We start from the raw sequence: 18,567 nt of genomic DNA, 5'->3' as shown, positions 1-18,567 counted from the left end.
GGTCAGTGCATGCTACTCCTACGGGTTTTTAAACTTTTCTGAGCCCCCTCAGGGCTCTGAGCTGTTTGTACTTTTAAAGTTTTATGAAGCTGATTTTAATTCTTAGTAAGAAATTTACTTACTTGGAATTGTCATTCGTGCTTTGCTGTGCCCTTCAGGTGAAAAATTTTCAACAGGTGTTGTTGTTTTGTGTTGGTTAGTTGACACACGTTTCTAAAGTCCCTAAATTGAAGCCACACTTGTACTTAGGCCGGTTGGCTTTTGGATCCTTGTTGGCTTGGCCGTAAGCATTATGCACAAAATGTTTGAGCGTCACTACAGACAGACAATAGCTGCGAAATCTGTATTTTCGCTCCTTGCTGCGTACTGGAACAATTATCCGTAGTCAGAACTTGCACATTGGCCTTTGTGTACGCCAGATAGGCACGTGATATTTATCCTTAAAGCAATACGTCTGTCTGTGCTTCAGGTGCGCCTGGCATATCTCTTATTCAAAGGACTTGGTAAGTTTACTCGGCCGAGTGTTTGGCCTGGGTGGATCTTGTAGCCGACTGAGCAACCACGACTGCCACGTGGAGTGATTCGTCGGGTACACCGGCGCCTTTATATTTCGACAGACAACCCGCACATTTGAAATGTCAGCCGGTGTGTGTAACGGTGGCAAGGGGTCCTCATTCTGTAATCGAAGCCTAATGCTTATACATACAATGACTTATACATACAAATTAAGTTTCATTAAATCTGAAAGCTTGACTAACTGTCTGATTTGTCTGTTTACGTCAATTGTATTATTTTTCTCTTCAAATCAGTCTTGACCCATGAAAACATTAGAAGATGAACCGTTGTGGCTAAAATTGTTGTGGTGACCTTCTACTCTGGATATCCGGTAATCTTATGTAGCAAATGTATTTGTTGCATCTTACAGATACGATTTCAGAGCTGTGATTTTCTGTCGTTGGGGTTGCCAATTTTTATCTTAATTTCAATGTGTGTAACGAATTCATGTTACTGTCTTCAGCTTAAAGGAGAGCGTGTATCTGCTCAGAATGTTTATGTTTTTAAAAATTTCCTTATTACCAAATTTGGAATTGTTATTAGTGCCTTTTTAAATTATTTCATTTATTTAATCTGTTATATTTATTTCCTCAGTTTGTTTGTTAGGTCTCCATATAATTTTGTACATATATATGATCCAGTAACTGGAGGGTTCTCACATATCTGCCTCCCAAACGATATAACTTTTAAAAAGGCCATTATTAATGTCCAAAGAAGAGACCAGTACTGTTTCCTGTCGTCACTCATGGCTTGTAACAGAAATCATAAAAAAACTGCATGGTACATATATGACTGTTGTGTGAATGTTGGTGGAGGTTACAAGCATGTAAATTAAAGAGAAAACTGAAGTAAAAAAGAATAAAAATTTAAATTTTATGCCCACTTCACATTTTGTATTCCCCTAAAGCTGCATTTCTGTGTTATGTACGTGTTATAAGTTGAGAAATTCCAGGACTGTGTGCCTTAGGTGGTATTATTCATAGGGTGGTCCACTGTACTCACTGATGACGACGAGGTTGAGAGGCGGCGTGACCGGTACGGCAGGCTGCAAGGGCGGCTGCGCCAGCCACTCCTTCCTGCTGATGATCCGCAGTGCACTGGGCGGCAGCGAAGGGCCCTTCCCTGCAACAGCAAGTGACCGTCACCACAAAAAAAAAAAAAGGTTCAAATGGCTCTGAGCACTTTGGGACTTAACTTCTGAGTTCATCAGTCCCTAGAACTTAGAACTACTTAAACCTAACCAACCCAAGAACATCACACACATCCATGCCCGAGGCACGATTCCAACCTGCAACCGTAGCGGTCGCGCGGTTCCAGACGGTAGCGCCTAGAACCGCTCGGCCACTCTGGCGGGCACCGTCACCACAGAGCCAGGCATTGCGTGAGGTATACTTTAAAGGCTGATAGGACTCATTCTCGTTCTGGTGTCTGATGTAATATACAGGGTGGTCCACTGATAGTGACCGGGCAAAATATCTCACGAAATAAGCATCAATCGAAAAAACTACAAAGAACGAAACTCGTCTAGCTTGAAGGGGGAAACCAGATGGCGCTATGGTTGGCCCGCTACATGGCGCTGCCTTAGGTCAAACGGATATCAACTGCGTTTTTTTAAATAGGAACCCCAATTTTTTATTACATATTCGTGTAGCAAATAAAGAAATATGAATGTTTTAGTTGGACCACTTTTATCGCTTTGTGACAGATGGCGCTGTAATAGTCATAAATGTATAAGTACGTGGTATCACGTAACCTTCCGCCAGTGCGAACGGTATTTGCTTCGTGATACATTACCCGTGCTAAAATGGACCGATTACCAATTGCGGAAAAGGTCGATATCGTGTTGATGTATGGCTATTGTGATCAAAATGCTCAACGGGCGTGCGCCATGTATGCTGCTCGGTATCCTGGACGACATCATCCAAGTGTCAGGACCGTTCGCCGGTTACTTACGTTATTTAAGGAAACAGGAAGTGTTCAGCCACATGGGAAACGTCAACCACGACCTACAACAAATGATGATGCCCAAGTAGGTGTTTTAGCTGCTGTCGCGGCTAATCCGCACATCAGTAGCAAACAAATTGCACGAGAATGGGGATTCTCAAAAACGTCGGTGTTGAGAATGCTACATCAATATCGATTGCACCCGTACCATATTTCTATGCACCAGGAATTGCATGGCGACGACTTTGTACGCCGTGTGCAGTTCTGCCACCGGGCACAGGAGAAATTACGGGACGATGACATATCTTTTTGCACGCGTTCTATTTAGCGACGAAGTGTCATTCACCAACAGCGGTAACGTAAACCGGCATAATATGCACTATTGGGCAACGGAAAATCCACGATGGCTGCGACAAGTGGAACATCAGTGACCTTGGCGGGTTAATGTATGGTGCGGTATTATGGGAGGAAGGATAATTGGTCACCATTTTATCGATGGCAGTCTAAATGGTGCAATGTATGCTGATTTCCTACGTAATGTTCTACCGATGTTACTACAAGATGTTTCACTGCATGACTGAACGGCGATGTGCTTCCAACATGATGGATGTTCGGCACATAGCTCGCATGCGGTGAAGTGGTATTGCCGGCCGGTGTGGCCGTGCGGTTCTAATTGCTACAGTCTGAACAGAGCGACCGCTACGGCCGCAGGTTCGAATCCTGCCTCGGGCATGGATGTGTGTGATGTCCTTAGGTTATTTAGGTTTACTTAATTCTAAGTTCTAGGCGACTGATGACCTCAGAAGTTAAGTCGCATAGTGCTCAGAGCCATTTTTGAAGCGTTATTGAATAGCATATTTCATGACAGGTGGATTGGTCGTCGAAGCACCATACCATGGCCCGCACTTTCACCGGATCTGACGTTACCGGATTTCTTTCTGTGGGGAAAGTTGAAGGATATTTGGTATAGTGATCCACCGACAACGCCTGATAACATGCGTCAGCGCATTGTCAATGCATGTGCGAGCATTACGGAAGGCGAACTACTCGCTGTTGAGAGGAATGTCGTTACACGTATTGCCAAATGCATTGGGGTTGACGGACATCATTTTGAGCATTAATTGCATTAATGTGGTATTTACAGGTAATCACGCTGTAACAGCATGCGTTCTCAGATACGATAAGTTCACAAAGGTACATGTATCACATTGGAAGAACCGCAGTAAAATGTTCACACGTACCTACGTTCTGTATTTTAATTTAAAAAACCTACCTGTTACCAACTGTTCGTCTAAAATTGTGAGCTATATGTTTGTGACTATTACAGCGCCATCTATCACAAAGCGAATAAAGTGGTCCAACTAAAACATTCATATTTCTTTACGTACTACACGAATACGTAGTAAAAAATGGGGGTTCCTGTTTAAAAAGACGCAGCTGATATCCGTTTGACCTATGGCAGCGCCATCTAGCGGGCCAACCATAGCGCCATCTGGTTTCCCCCTTCAAGCTAGACAAGTTTCGTTCTTTGTAGCTTTTTCGTTTGACGTTTATCTCGTGAGATATTTGGCCCGGTCACGATCAATGGACCACCCTGTGTACCGTGAGATCTCGAGGGTTGTCTGGTTGCCCGTATTTTGTTTCCCGTTTAGCGCCACTCAGAGAACACTTGCAGGGTAACTAAAGGCTATTAAGAACAGCTGTCAAAATGAAAACTCGAAATAACGTCCTCTGGAAACTTTGTGGTACATCATGCCGATCGACTGCATCAGCTCTCAGTACTTCAGCTCTGAGATGTTTACGCTATTGCAGAATATTGGTCAACATGCTGGAAGATTAGTAGTCACACAACTCTTGTTGATACACGGCTTCACCAGGCCATGCGTCTTGTAACTGCTACCATCAGATCCACACCTACTTTCTGGACACCCACACTTAGCCACATACCACCTCCATCTCCACTGCGGGAAAGTGCACTTTAACGGTAGTGCACTAAACTTTAGAAACTAACCTCCCTGTCCAAGGAGACATTCCAAACATCAGAAAAAGTAGGCTTCACTCTCGTTACCCATCTCTGGAAACCAAAAGAATGTTCACTGAAACGGCTTAAAATACTGATGACTGCTGGAACAACACATAACAGGTCAACGTAACGAAGGAACGTCGTAAAATGCTTTGCTTAACGACCAAGCCACCTGACTTTGAACTACTATACAAGGTGTGGTCGGCTCGTAACCGAATAAGAACCAACACTGGAATGTGTGCCGACTCTTTGGACAAGTGGAAGAAAATAACTTCTCCAAGTTGTGGCTGCGTCGCTGCAAAGCAGACTGTTCGCCATGTAATTCAAGAATGTCCTCTCAGAGCTTTCCCTGTCGATACAACAGAGTTTTTAGTGATGTCGGAGGCATCAGTAGCCTACATTCGTAGCCTGTATATTAGTTCGTAGTTTGAGATGACTGTAATATTATATTTTGTGATGCACCCACAAGCTAAATAGCAGGCTCCCGACAAACAATTATAAAGTAAAACAAATGAACTCTCTTGGTGTTGTGCCTTCAGAAACTGGTCGTTGGTTTCACGGGCCATCACCAGCTAGCGTCTGTCGATCGCAGCCAATTACAGACCGAGTTCTTAAATAGTAACAGAAGACAAGTTTCCAAATGAAATGGTTGTTGGGGAAACAACATAATGCCTCTTACTTACAGGAGGGCACAAAAACTGTGAAGCTTTTCCACAGTGAGAACAAATTACGTCCTAAAACAGAACACTTATAGGATCGCTACGTCTGTCTGTCTGGGAACGGTAAACTTATCAAGTTGAAACTTATGTCAAGTACTAAGGTGTACGATTCCGAGGTGGTGTAACAAATTTAAGCATCTAAGTCAATACGTTAAAAGATACACGCACAAGATCGTATCTTTTTACGATTTTCTCTATTCTCAATAACTAGTAAAAAGAAGTTCAAATCAAATGGCTCCGAGCACTATGGGACTCAACTGCTGAGGTCATTAGTTCCCTAGAACTTAGAACTACTTAAACCTAACTAACCTAAAGACATCACAAACATCCATGCCCGAGGCAGGATTCGAACCTGCGACCGTAGCGGTCTTACGGTTCCAGACTGCAGCGCCTTTAACCGCACGGCCACTTCGGCCGGCAGTAAAAAGAAGTGGCTCTTAATAAGCTAATAGTGATGGTCACAGCCAGAACAAGATAAAATATGATCATTGGGTCGTTTCTGTTTGCTCGAGGATAACCATGAGAGAAAAAAGGTATTTCTTTCACCCTGGGTCTAGATTGCTATGAGTTTTTTGGATGATTCCACGATGTATGTACTCTCAATTTTTAATTCATTTTCCAGCAGTTGTAAAATTTTTGGTTAGCGGGTAGACAAATATACACAAGTACTTGAGAATAGCAGTAACAGTTAACCGATGCAGGCGTCATGAAGTCAATCAGTCAAGAAAAAAAATTTAAAGGATTTTTACTGTAGGGGGTAAGCATTCATCTATGTATGTTATCAACAAGCTACAAACTCATTTGGCTGCTTTCTTTGCTACTCCCCTGTGACATAAAAAAGGGAAAAAAATCTTCAGGCTTGTGATACTGTCTACCGAGAGCAACAGAAACCACACAAGTTTTCCACGTGTCTGTCTCTTCGAGACGAGGCGCTGAACCAGCGAAACATTGATGTCCACCGTGTGTAGATCTTACACAGGTTGTATTAAAGGCATAAAATATGTTATGGAAAGTTTCAGACTTAAGTAGTTTCTGCAGGCACCGGTTCATAGAGAAGGTTGATCTTATAAACGTATTTTTTATAAACCGAAGTTGTATTAAGAAACTAAGAACAGCTAATCTCACAGCTGTCCGATGTCTCATATGTGTATGAATGAAGTTACTGATAGAATATAAGAGAGGCGAAAATAAACTGTGTTCATTTCAAACATATGAGACACTGTGCTATAAGATAATTAATTTTAAAATTTAGAGCAGTGTTATGTTTCTTCCTTTCTTAGGTGCGGGAAATACGTCAGACGAATGCGCCCACTTAGTTCATCTGTGATCTTCATTCTGGTCTCAGAAACACTGTACCCAAGTCTTCTTTCATTAAGTTGTGTGACATATGTTCATTACAGTTGATAACACTTTTCGTTGGCTTACAAAGATGGTGAAATAAATACTGTCTGAAAAATTGAATAAATTCCGCATAAAAGTGAAGAAATTGATAAGAAATATAGAATTATTCCTTCAACTAATATTCCTAGTCACAGTCCCTGAAAAGTCACTACAAACTTTTCGGTAGTGTTCATTAAAAGATATTGTAACAGTCATAAAAGGTACTACCAAAGCAATCAACGAATTAACAAATTACTTCTGACAGTCGAGCTTTCTTATTTGGATAAATATAGAAATTGAAAATTTTATAAAGGCCCAAAAAGGATGGTCACATTTTAAATAACTATAACTCCATCAGTTTTACAAATTAATTTTATTCAATTACGTAACTAAATGCTCCCAGGCACCCAATTACAAGAACTAACCACAAAAAATCATGTACGGAAAATGACTTCCGGAAGATGGTGTCCTTCCTCGGTGATGCATTCCACAAGTCTTTCCTCGAAATTTTCCATCACTTTCACTACTGTTTCTTCTTGAATTGCCATAATTTCCGCACTGATTGCCTCCATCAGATCAATTAAGTTTCGGGGCTTCTTTACGTAGACTTTTGACTTTAGGTATCCCCAAAGAAAAAAATCACAGGCTGAGAGGTCAGGTGATCTTGCGGGCCAGTGGACATCTCCAAAACGCGAGATGATGTGGTGGGGGAACATCCGCCTTAAAACACACATGGAGTCATTGGCTGTGTGGGCCGTGGCCCCGTCCTGTTGAAACCAAATTCGATCTCGATTTACATGTAACTCTCGCAGTTTCGGCAACAAAAAGCTACGTAGCATGTTAACGTAACGTTTCGAGTTCACTGTGACTGTAGCGTTGTTCTCCTCAAAAAAATAAGGACCAACAATCCCCAATCTTGAAATTCCACACCAGACTGTTACCTTAGCACTATGAAGAGGCTTTTGGTGCAATTCTCTGGGATTATCTGCTGCCCAATACCTGCAGTTTTGTTTATTGACATAGCCGTCTAAATGGAAATGGGTTTCATCTGACATAAGAAGCACAACATCATTATTAGAGTACAAAATGTCAAGCATTGATTCACAAAATCGTCTTCGCTGCTCAAAATCACGATCATACAGCTTTTGCGTGATCATAATTTTGTATGGGTGAAACTGTAACTCACGGCTTAAAATACGCTGCAACGAACTACGGCTGGGCCTAAAGTTTGAGCACGACGCCTAGTGGAACGACGCGGGCTTTGCAGCACTGACGCTCTAACATCATCAATGTTCTGTGGAGTAACTACCGTACGTGTACGCCCTGTAGATTTACCACTTTTGACAGACCCTGTTGTCCGGAATGCAGTCACCCAACGTGATATGGATCTGCGATCTGGAATGGGTCCATCACGCGCTACACCAAAACGTTGTCGAAACAATCGTTGCACAGTAATAAACGATTCATCATTTCTGAAAAACTGTTCCACAGCAAAAACACGATGCTCGACCGTCCACTGCGCCATCTCATGGCAAACTGGGTGTAATGGCCGACTTGCAGACGGCCGGCAGTGGTCCCCCCTCCTCACCTTTCAATGGTACTACGCAGTTCAAATCCGACCATCCTTTTTGGGCCACCCAGTATATCTAATGACTTACATATCTTAATACATTTTTCGCCGTGTGCGAGTCAAAGTAAATACTTGATAAGTAATCTCAGGTAAGAGCGTATCTGGGCATATTATTATCGCTGTTGCTGTTCGTTTATTCGATAGCTTCTTGCAGATCAATACGCAATCTTTAAGCTATTGTCTGTCTTTGAGGAAATACGTATTTGTTAATCTTTCCGAACACGGCCATTTTGTGTCCTAAACCCTGTACTACATTGTCAAGATATTAATGAAGTGTAAATATATCTTCTGGTGAAAACAAAGAAAATTTCTACTTACTAATTACTAGATGAAAGTATATCCTGAATTAATCATTTCTGCATTTTCAGTACAGTGTATTGGAAGTGATGTAGTGTCGTTGTCGGCTCATGGTGAAGTATAATAGGGCCTGCAACTTCGGAACGGATGAATTTTTCTGCTACATTTTTTAAAATGAAACTAAATGAAGTAAATGAGTAAATAAATGAACTTGACGATGACCATCAGCCGAATAACGTGTCGTACACACTGCATGCTGCATAACACTACACCAACCACAGAACCAAATGAAAACCGTAAGGTAATCAGTATTTACATTTTCCGTAAGGTAATCAGTATTTAGATTTTACTTCACTTAAGAAAGACTCTGATTGGTAATTTGTTTGCAAGTTATGTCACAGGATCAGAGTTATTCCCTGAAAATAGGTAACAGCAGTGCTAATAACTCTTGAGCTTAAATAAAAGGATGAACTAAATATCAGTATAATATACTAATTACAGCATTAATGTTCAAAGAACGCAGCAGCCAATGAATAATAAAAAACAACAATCGTTTACTAATAAACTTTAGTTTTTCCAGAAAAATATCTGGTAGTTTTGTAATGTTAACATTATCGAAATTGTTGAAATTTATAAGTTACAAAACATCTGGAGAGAAAAGTTAATCAAAGTATACTACAGTAACAACAGCATTATGTTCAACGCTTATGAAGAGAATAGTTATAAAAATGACTGGTCTAAATGAATATTGGACAGTGGCTACAAAAAGAAAAGGAACATCTTCTGGTTCAACAACAATAATCGTATTTTTAAGAACTTACTTTTTTAATTCAACTAAAATATCTTTAGTGTTCGAATGAAACAACAAGTTTACTGTTAACACTCACTGTCTATTTATATGCACAACGCACCTTGAAAGTTTAAACCTTCATCATCAGGTGGATTTACATGTGTCAGTATGACATACGTGTGTGTTGTGTTACGATGTTGGGGTAAAAGTAAAATACAGTACCTCCAATGGTCATACGCTCCTGTCTCTGTTGTAACATACCACATGCAAACTGCCATGTCATATCAGAATGAGATTTTCACTCTGCAGCGGAGTGTGAGCTGATATGAAACTTCCTGGCAGATTAAAACTGTGTGCCCGACCGAGACTCGAACTCGGGACCTTTGCCTTTCGCGGGCAAGTGCTCTACCAACTGAGCTACCGAAGCACGACTCACGCCCAGTACTCACAGCTGTACTTCTGCCAGTACCTCGTCTCCTACCTTCCAAACTTTACAGGAGCTCTCCTGCGAACCTTGCAGAACTAGCACTCCTGAAAGAAAGGATATTGCGGAGACATGGCTTAGCCACAGCCTGGGGAATGTTTCCAGAATGAGATTTTCACTCTGCAGCGGAGTGTGCGCTGATATGAAACTTCCTGGCAGATTAAAACTGTGTGCCCGACCGAGACTCGAACTCGGGACCTTTGCCTTTCGCGGGCAAGTGCTCTACCAACTGAGCTACCGAAGCACGACTCACGGCCGGTACTCACAGCTTTACTTCTGACAGTACCTCGTCTCCTACCTTCCCGCGAAAGGCAAAGGTCCCGAGTTCATGTCTCGGTCGGGCACACAGTTTTAATCTGCCAGGAAGTTGCCATGTCATATTTTGTGAAAAAAAAAACCACTCTGGTGTCTGGAAACTGCTAGGTGCAAAGAACATTATCTCGAAGTACAAAGAATATACATCGTAACAACATCATTATTTGAGATCTTTGTTTGAGTAGCTGACTACAGCGTTGGAATATACAAGAGTTGGAACTTTAGTAGTGGCAACTATTTATTTACAGCTCGTACAAAATAGATACGTGTTTAAAAGTTTTACTTACCTTCAAAGTCGTCACCAGGATTGTGTATAACCCGTTGCCAGTGATGTGGAGGTCGTAGGATACTCTTAGCAGTGCCAGTTATGTTGACAGTTCGAGCGGCGCCGTTTATTGCCCGACGAATTTGTAGCAGTTCTGAATCAAATGCCGTGGTTTCCTTCAGTTTACAAATCGAGTTGAACTTACGAGGGCTTAAGACACGGGAGTGCAGTAGGTAGTATAGCACTTCGCAGCCCCATGAGTCAAACAAATCAGTAACAGCCTGCGCTGTACATGCTTGAGCATTATCCTGCAAAATGATGGTCAGATCCTGAAGAAAGTGTCATCACTTCTGTCTCTATGCTGTTCATTTTTGGAACACAGCCTACGACCTAGAGAGTGGGGCTGGTAAGTGCTGTTCCACCTACTGCACTCTCCTGACTTGAGCACTCGTGAGTTCAACTCGATTTCTAAACTAAAGGAAACCACGGCATTCGATTCAGAACTGCTACAAAATCGTCGGACAATAGACCGCGCAGCTCGAACTGTCAACACAACTGGCTCTGCTAAGAGTATCCTACGACTTCCACATCGCTGGCAACGGGTTATACACAATGCTGGTGACTACTCTGTAGGTCATTAAAACTTTGAAACACATCTCTGTTTTGTACCAGCTGTAAATAAATAGTTGCCACTATTAAAGTTCCATCCCACTTATATTTCATGTGGTATATAAATTCGATTCTGTTAAGTTTGTGTAGCTTAAATTTCATACTCGTTTATACACTGCAGTGCCAAAGATACTGGTGTAGGCATGCGTATTCAAAACAGAGATGTGTAAACTGGCAGAATACGGCGCTGCGGTCGACAACGCCTTTAGAAGACAATGAGTATCTGGTACAGTCGTTATATCGTTTACTGCTGCTACAGTGGCAGGTTATCAAGATTTAAGTGATTTTGGACGTGGTGTGATAGTCGGCGCACGAACCATTGGACACCGCATCTGAGAGGTAGAGATGAAGTGGGGATTTTCCAGAACGATCATTTCGCGATTGCACCGTGAATATCAGGAATCGTATGATAAATTATTATGTCCGACATTTCTGTGGACGGTAAAAGATCCTGCAAGAACGGGACCAACAACGACTGAAGGCGAGCCTTAATTTTTGTTATTTTATCTTCGTGGTTCAAATGGTTCAAATGGCCTTGAGCACTATGGGACTTAACATCTGAGGTCATCAGTCCCCTAGACTTACTACTTAAACCTAACTAACGTACGGACCTCACACACATCCATGCCCGAGGCAGGATTCGAACCTGCGACCGTAGCGGTCGCGCGGTTCCAAACTGAAGCGCCTAGAACCGCTCGTCCACACCGGCCGGCTCTTCGTGGTCTTTACACGATATGTACGTTGGTCGCAGCAGAATCGTTCTGCAGCCAGCTTCAAATATCGGTTCTGTAAATTTTCTGAATTCTGCTCCACGAAAAGAATGTCGTCTTCCCTCCAGGGATACCCACTTTAGTTCACTAAGCACCTCCGTAGTATTCACGCGTTGATCGAACCTACCAGTAACAAGTCTAGCAGGTTACGTCTGAATTGCTTCGATATCTCCCCTTCAATCCGACCTGCTGGGGTCTCAAACACTTGGCCAGTACTCCAGAATGGGTCACACTACAGTTCTAAGCGTGGTCTCCTTTACGAATAAATTACTATTTCCTAAAATTCTCCCAATAAACTGAAGTCGACCATTCACCTTCCATACTTTAGTCCTTACGTACTCATTCCATTTCACATTTCTCCTGTATATTTAATCGACGTGCCTGTGTCAAGCAGTACACGACTAATGCGAAATTTGAACATTATGTGTTTTTCCTTCTCATCTGAATTCGTTTACATTCTTCTACGCTTAGGCCAGCTCCTGTTCATCACAGCAAATAGCAATTTTGTCTGTCACCTTCTATCCTCCTATAGTCACTTAACGTTGACACCTTTCCGTACAAAACATCATCAGCAAACAGTCTCAGATTGAAGCTCAGCCGGCCGATGTGGTCGAGTGGTTCTAGGCGCTTCAGTCTGGAACCGCGCGACCACTACGGTTCGAATCCTGTCTCGGGCATGGATGTGTGTGCTGCCCTTAGGTTACTTTTGAACCATTGCAGCTCACCCTGTCAATCAGATCATTTATGTATGTAATTAATAATAGTGTTCGTATTACACTTGCCTGGGACAATGCTGGCGATACCTTTGTCTCTGATGAACGCTCGTCGTCGAGGACAACGTACTGGATTCTATCACTTAAGAAGTCTTCGAGCCTCTCACATATCTCGGAACCTCTTCCGTATACTCGTACTTTCGTTAACAGTCTTCAGCGGGGCACCGTGTCGAACACTTTCCGAAAATCTAGGAATATGGAAGCTGCCTTTTGCTCTATATCTATATTTTGCAGGATATCATATGAGAAAAGGGCAAGATGAGTTTCGCACGAGTAATGCTTTCTAAACCCGTGCTGATCTGTTAACAGAAGCTGTTCTATCTCGTGGGAATTTATTGCGTTCCTCCTTTTTGTACCTCATTACTACAGTTATATCTACAGTTCTGTTGTCATTTAGTTCAGTGCACCTGTTGTGCGGTACCTGATAAGGCGTGTCGTTTTCATTCAAGTGGGCGACGATTGGTTGATTGAGAACCATTAGACAATGGGATTACAGCAGAGAGGCAAGATCTGTTGGGTAATTAATTTTGTCGATACCAAAGACGTCATAACGTTCGAAGAATCTGTCTGTATTAAGCAACTTTAATTAATTTTAGTGAACGTGATAACTTATCTGTATATCTGCCATTATTGACACAGTGTAATGTGCCGAAGGCACTTTGGTACAAACTTCAGTCGTGAAGTGGGTTCACCAACACGACCCTGAATATTATGTTTCAGTCAGTTCTGTACCAGTGTAGTGAACGAGTGACAGGACAGATAATTTCAATCTGTTATTTTCGACACCACTTAGGTGAGGCTGCCTGGCCTCACGCGCTGGAGCAGCTCAGCTAAACGTGTATCCACGTCTCTGACATTTTTAACGTGCTCAAAGGAGGTGCGCGGGAGGCGTCGAGGGTGTTGCCGAACTGGGGGTTCTTACAGCGACCTGTCGCCGTTTTATTCACGCACATGTCTATGTGATGACGCCTTAGGACGGCGCGGAACTGGAGGACTCAAAAGCATTAACACTCTTTCCTTTTTCGTTCTCATTCAAATGTCGTCGAATGGTTTTGCATGGTCTCTAGTGGTTCCACGCTATATGCATGGAAAAAATTCGGTCGCGCTGCATTCCAAAGAGGTGTTAGCACGTTCAGTGTGGTTGCTGGCCCACAATGTCCTTAGAGACGGACTGAATGCCGGCCGGAGTGGCCGAGCGGTTCTAGGCGCTACGGTTTGGAACTGCGCGACCGCTACGGTCGCAGGTTCGAATCCTGTCTTGGGCATGGATGTGTGTGATGTCCTTAGGTTAGGTTTAAATAGTTCTAAGTTCTAGGGTACTGATGACCTCAGCGGTTAAGTCCCATAGTGCTCAGAGCCATTTTGAAGAAGGACTGAATTGTCCGTGGGGTGTCATCAGTGTCGAAGATAATCGACAATGTCGTCCTGTTCTTATCGCACTGCGATTTGCCGTTTTCGGCCGCGAAATGTGTGGGAATCAACGCCACAGGTGAAGGGGTGGTTTTACTGACATCCGCTGAGACGCTCATTATGCCTTGTCGGAGCCGTGCTGCGGCTCGCGTTGGTGCTGTTGTAGGTTTCCGCCCTCTGTTGGAAGCCAGACTGTATCGTTTAGTTGACATGGTTGCGGTTGTTTGTATTCTTCTTGTGTTGATTGGCGCCACTTGGTTTCACAAGCTTTGCCTGTCCGCTAGTGGCAGCAGCGGCGTTATCGATATGTAGTAACTGTGGCGCTGTTGGTGGACGTCGCTGTTCGGTTGGGGACTCCAGACGAGCCAACAGGGCAGTGCTACAATATGCGGGGACCGCTGGCGGCACACATGCACTGCCGGATGTAAGTGCTGTGGTCGCGAGGGTACATGACCTAGTCGTCAACCGGATCCATAAAGCTTTGAGTGGATTTTAATCCTAGCAGTGAAACCTCCACCACTGTGAGATCTCGCGATTCCCCAGTGACTTGGGTTCATGTTGCTGCTCGCAATGTCGCCGAGACGAAGAGCAGCGAGTGGAGTGCTGGGGGAAGGTGGATCTAATTAGCTTTCCTCGACTTCTTGTTACTAACTGCTGCATTACTATTTGTTAAGCTCAACCAGAGGTATTTTTCCTGCTTGGTGGCCGCTAACGCCCCAGTGATCTGCTCTGGAGGTTAGTATATGTAACGGTAGTGCACGATTCCTCGCCTTGCCGCTGCTGTCCGGTAAGGCGTGTAGTTTTGACAGTTTCCTTGATTTGTAGGTCGGTTGGTGTTACTTCTACTCTGGTAGTAGTGGTTCCTTTTTCCTTTCGGACGCTCTAAACACAGCATTCTGAGGACGTAGTGCTGACCGCCGGTTCCGGCTTTGGTGTGGTATTCCATCGTTGCATTGGTTATCGGACGTTAGGTAGCTTCAGCAGATTATCATTAGTCGTTCGTTAGACTGCCACTAGTCTGATTTACCATCTTGGCTGCCTTTCTCATCGGTCGCGAAGGTGTTTTTGGCCTGATCTGCTCAGAGGTCGATTCTTGGAGCACCGTCTGTGACCAGCTCCTGTGTTTTATTGTTGAGTTATTATTTTATTATGGTATTACCAAGTTACCATCATTTGTCTCACCTGTTTGTCCTTTTGAACTAACCTTGTTATTATTTTGCTGTTTTATTGTATGTTTCTAATTTTTTTAATATAACTGCCATTGGGTTAGATAGAGCAGCAATCAGTCGTAGAATTAAGTTGCAACTTAATTCTACGACTGATTACTGCTCTATCTAACCCAATATAACCACAGTCGTTGCGTGCACCCACCACATGGAGGGCAACCTGATAATTGTCATTATTGGCGTTACAGCAAGTTTAAATGGTTGTGCTACCACGTTTACTATCATTTTGTCTCACCTGTTTGGTGATCAGTTGCCTATCTTGTAAATTAACTTTTGCTATTGCCTTGCTGTTTGACACTATGTTTGTTAAATTTTTTTAATAATAGCCATTCTTGGCATTAAAGGCCTTGTAGTTTAGCAGTCAACCTTTAAGACCTTAGTGATTTGTTTTCAATATTTTAATAACTGTAGTTTGTAAGTTGCAACAAGTTAAAAAATTCTGAATTTATTGCCATTAAGGCCTTCAGCCGTGAAACAATTCTTAATTTATTGCCGCTAAGGCCTTCAGCCGTGATTGTCGTTAATTGCCTGAAAATTTTAATTTGGCAATTGTATTTTTGCAGCGAGCTTTAAGACCTTGGTCACTTGTCTTTTATATTTTTAATAACTGTAATTATAAGTTGCAGCAAGTTTAATCAATTCTTAATATATTGCCATTAAGGCCTTCAGCCGTGAAACAAATCTTAAATTATTGCCATTATTTTAATTTATTGTTGATTTTAAATAAATTGTGTGTGATTAAAAGAAAAGTGAACCAATAGTAACAGATTACGGCCCCGTCAACAATCGTAACCGAATCCTGCCTTCGTTGACCACCAGGTCTCATGTTCCTAGGGGTTTTTGGTGTGGAGGCTGGGCGGCGGTGTGTGGTGAAGTGTATTCCTCAGTCGCCCAGAAGAAGCGTGATTTCAGTGCTGGATGTCGTGGTTCTGACCCGCATGCCAGAGGCGTCAATAGAAGGAGTGCGATGTGTGTAAGACGGGGCTGTGACGACCTTCCCATCGATGGCACATTCACGATGGCCTCTGGAAGAATTGTAGTGAAACTTGGTGCCTATGAGACATTAATCCAGCTTATGTCTCACATGAACTTCAGAGCTGTGGCCTTGTTCCCACACGTGTTGACACCTTGCTGTTTGAAGAGTCGCCGAACCGGAGGTTGACATCGCACAGCGTCACGCTTTGCATCATTACAGACGAATGTTGTAGGCGCCTTTGCGCCAATTTTAAGCGTGCTTTGGAGTGGGAGTCAACTACGTAGCTTCTAAAAAGCGATACATCGTGTTTTCTTCTCTTATTCTGAAGTGTGTTTCTCCATGATGTCTCTCAACGTAGGTATAGAAAGTTTCAGACAAGAAAGGATTTCCTACAGAGTTTTGTTATTGTGGATGGAGGATCACAAACAGACATAGAATAGCGTCAAGTGTGCCGCATGAAAGCGTGACAGTGTCGTTCTACTTCGTGTTAATTAATCATTTAGATCATAGTACTAGTAGCGATATCAAACCTTTCGACATACGACGCGGTAATCTCCTCGTATGACGCAGTGCTACCTGATAAAAACTGTAGCAGTTTCCAGCCGAGCAGGAACAGAATATTCTTTTGCAATGATTGGTAATTAGCTGGTAAATCAGATGAATCTGTGCAGCTCACGAGGCATAAGATAGCCTCTTACTACAGGAGCACTGGATAACTACGGGAGTCATTTCTGCCTCAAATACCGCAAGCAAACAATTCCTGTGATATGCACTTAATCGATTCTTTAAACGAGGTGTAGTAACTCAAGCGTTTCAGTTCATTAATAACGCGTTTTGTCCACGAAAGAAATTGCATACGAAACATACTGCCCACAGTGGAAACTGCCCAATATTTGGGAAATCCGTGTAATGTCTAGAGAATACGAAGAGAAGCTACATGAATGGTCCCAGGCTTATTTACCTTGCATGAAGGCGCAGCAGAAACCTCTGACGTCCCGGATAGCAATCCAATGTCTTACACTTCAGAACTTCTCTTGGCCCCCGTACCTCGTCTGATACTGGGTATAAAAGTATCTCTAATGTTTCTACAAACAGATTATCATCTGACTTGCATTTCATAGGGATTTGCAGACTACACACCTATATCAATAAACTACCGATTCTAAAAAGGAGCTGACTCCCACGTGTTAAATAGCTTCAAACTTCTGACCACCTCACGAACGAGTTAGTGTCTTCAGCATTTGGCATTAAGCATCTAAGCGACAAAAAGTTTAGAAAAGTTTGGAAATTATGCTTTTAAGTTTGCTGTACGTCGCTAAGTAATTATACAGCGCTGGATGAAAAAAATGGTTCAAATGGCTCTGAGCACTTTGGGACTTAACTTCTGAGGTCATCAGTCCCGTAGAACTTAGAACTACTTAAACCTAACTAACCTAAGGACATTACACACATCCATACCCGAGGCAGAATTCGAACCTGCGACCGTAGCGGTCGCGCGATTCCAGACTGTAGCGCCTAGAACCGCTCGGCCACTCCGTCCGGCCGCTGGATGAATATAGTGTATATAATTTCTGGTCCTTTTAAAGCAAACGCTAATTTTTCACGCGTCTCTGTGGCTACATCATATCACCTGACCCACGTGTCGTACCATGATACATTTTTGCAGGTTCATTCAGTGGTATATGGGGATGCCACCTGCAAAATGTGTTGCCGGTAACTCCAGTAGTAAAGAAAGTGTCCTATGCTGTTTTACTGCAAGATCATCGAGGAGTATAATAAGCTAAACGCTTTTTCCTTTCACCACTTTGTGTTAGTGTCAGCGAGAAAGAGCTTCTTAATGGTTTGAAATTATGTGTAAAGTTCGTTGCAAGTCGCTGCGTGCTCTCATTCTCAAATACTGGATGAATATAGTAGAGGTATTTGCCTCAAGACAAACACAAAGACACTAACTGTAAAAGGTAGTTTATCATGCATAATAATTTTTGTTGCGCAGTATCTCCTAAGCAATGTGTCATACAGTGATACAATTTTGCAGATACATTCACTGGTATATCTGGGTACTATCTGCTAAGTGCGTTGCGAGTACAATAAGGAGTAAGTACAATATGTAGTAAAGAGACAATGAATTAAAAATTCATGTCTGATGCGGCAGTTTTGCCGCATGAATTAAATTGCAATAAGAGATAAACTTTTTTTCCTTCATAACTTTGCTGTGGATATCATGCATGGATATCAAGAGCTCAGATGGAAACCCAGTTCTAAGCAAAGAAGGGAAAGGAGTATATAGAGGGTCTATACAAGGGCGATGATCTTGAGGACAATATTATAGAAATGGAAGAGA

General features: G+C 42.7%; 1 protein-coding gene across 1 annotated transcript in view; it reads right to left on the bottom strand.

The window, feature by feature from the left end:
• LOC126482113 (uncharacterized) overlaps window positions 1-18,567 on the bottom strand; it is a 166,363-nt gene that overhangs the window by 73,927 nt on the left and 73,869 nt on the right. Inside the window, exon 2 of the mRNA XM_050106088.1 lies at window positions 1,558-1,677. Coding sequence (XP_049962045.1) covers window positions 1,558-1,677 — 120 coding nt within the window. The remainder of the gene's footprint in view (window positions 1-1,557; window positions 1,678-18,567) is intronic.

This window comes from Schistocerca serialis, chromosome 5, assembly GCF_023864345.2.
Source record: "Schistocerca serialis cubense isolate TAMUIC-IGC-003099 chromosome 5, iqSchSeri2.2, whole genome shotgun sequence".
NCBI classification, from domain to species: Eukaryota; Metazoa; Arthropoda; class Insecta; order Orthoptera; family Acrididae; genus Schistocerca; species Schistocerca serialis.
The sequence above is the reverse complement of the archived record's forward strand: the minus strand, read 5'-3'. Positions and strand labels throughout refer to the sequence as shown.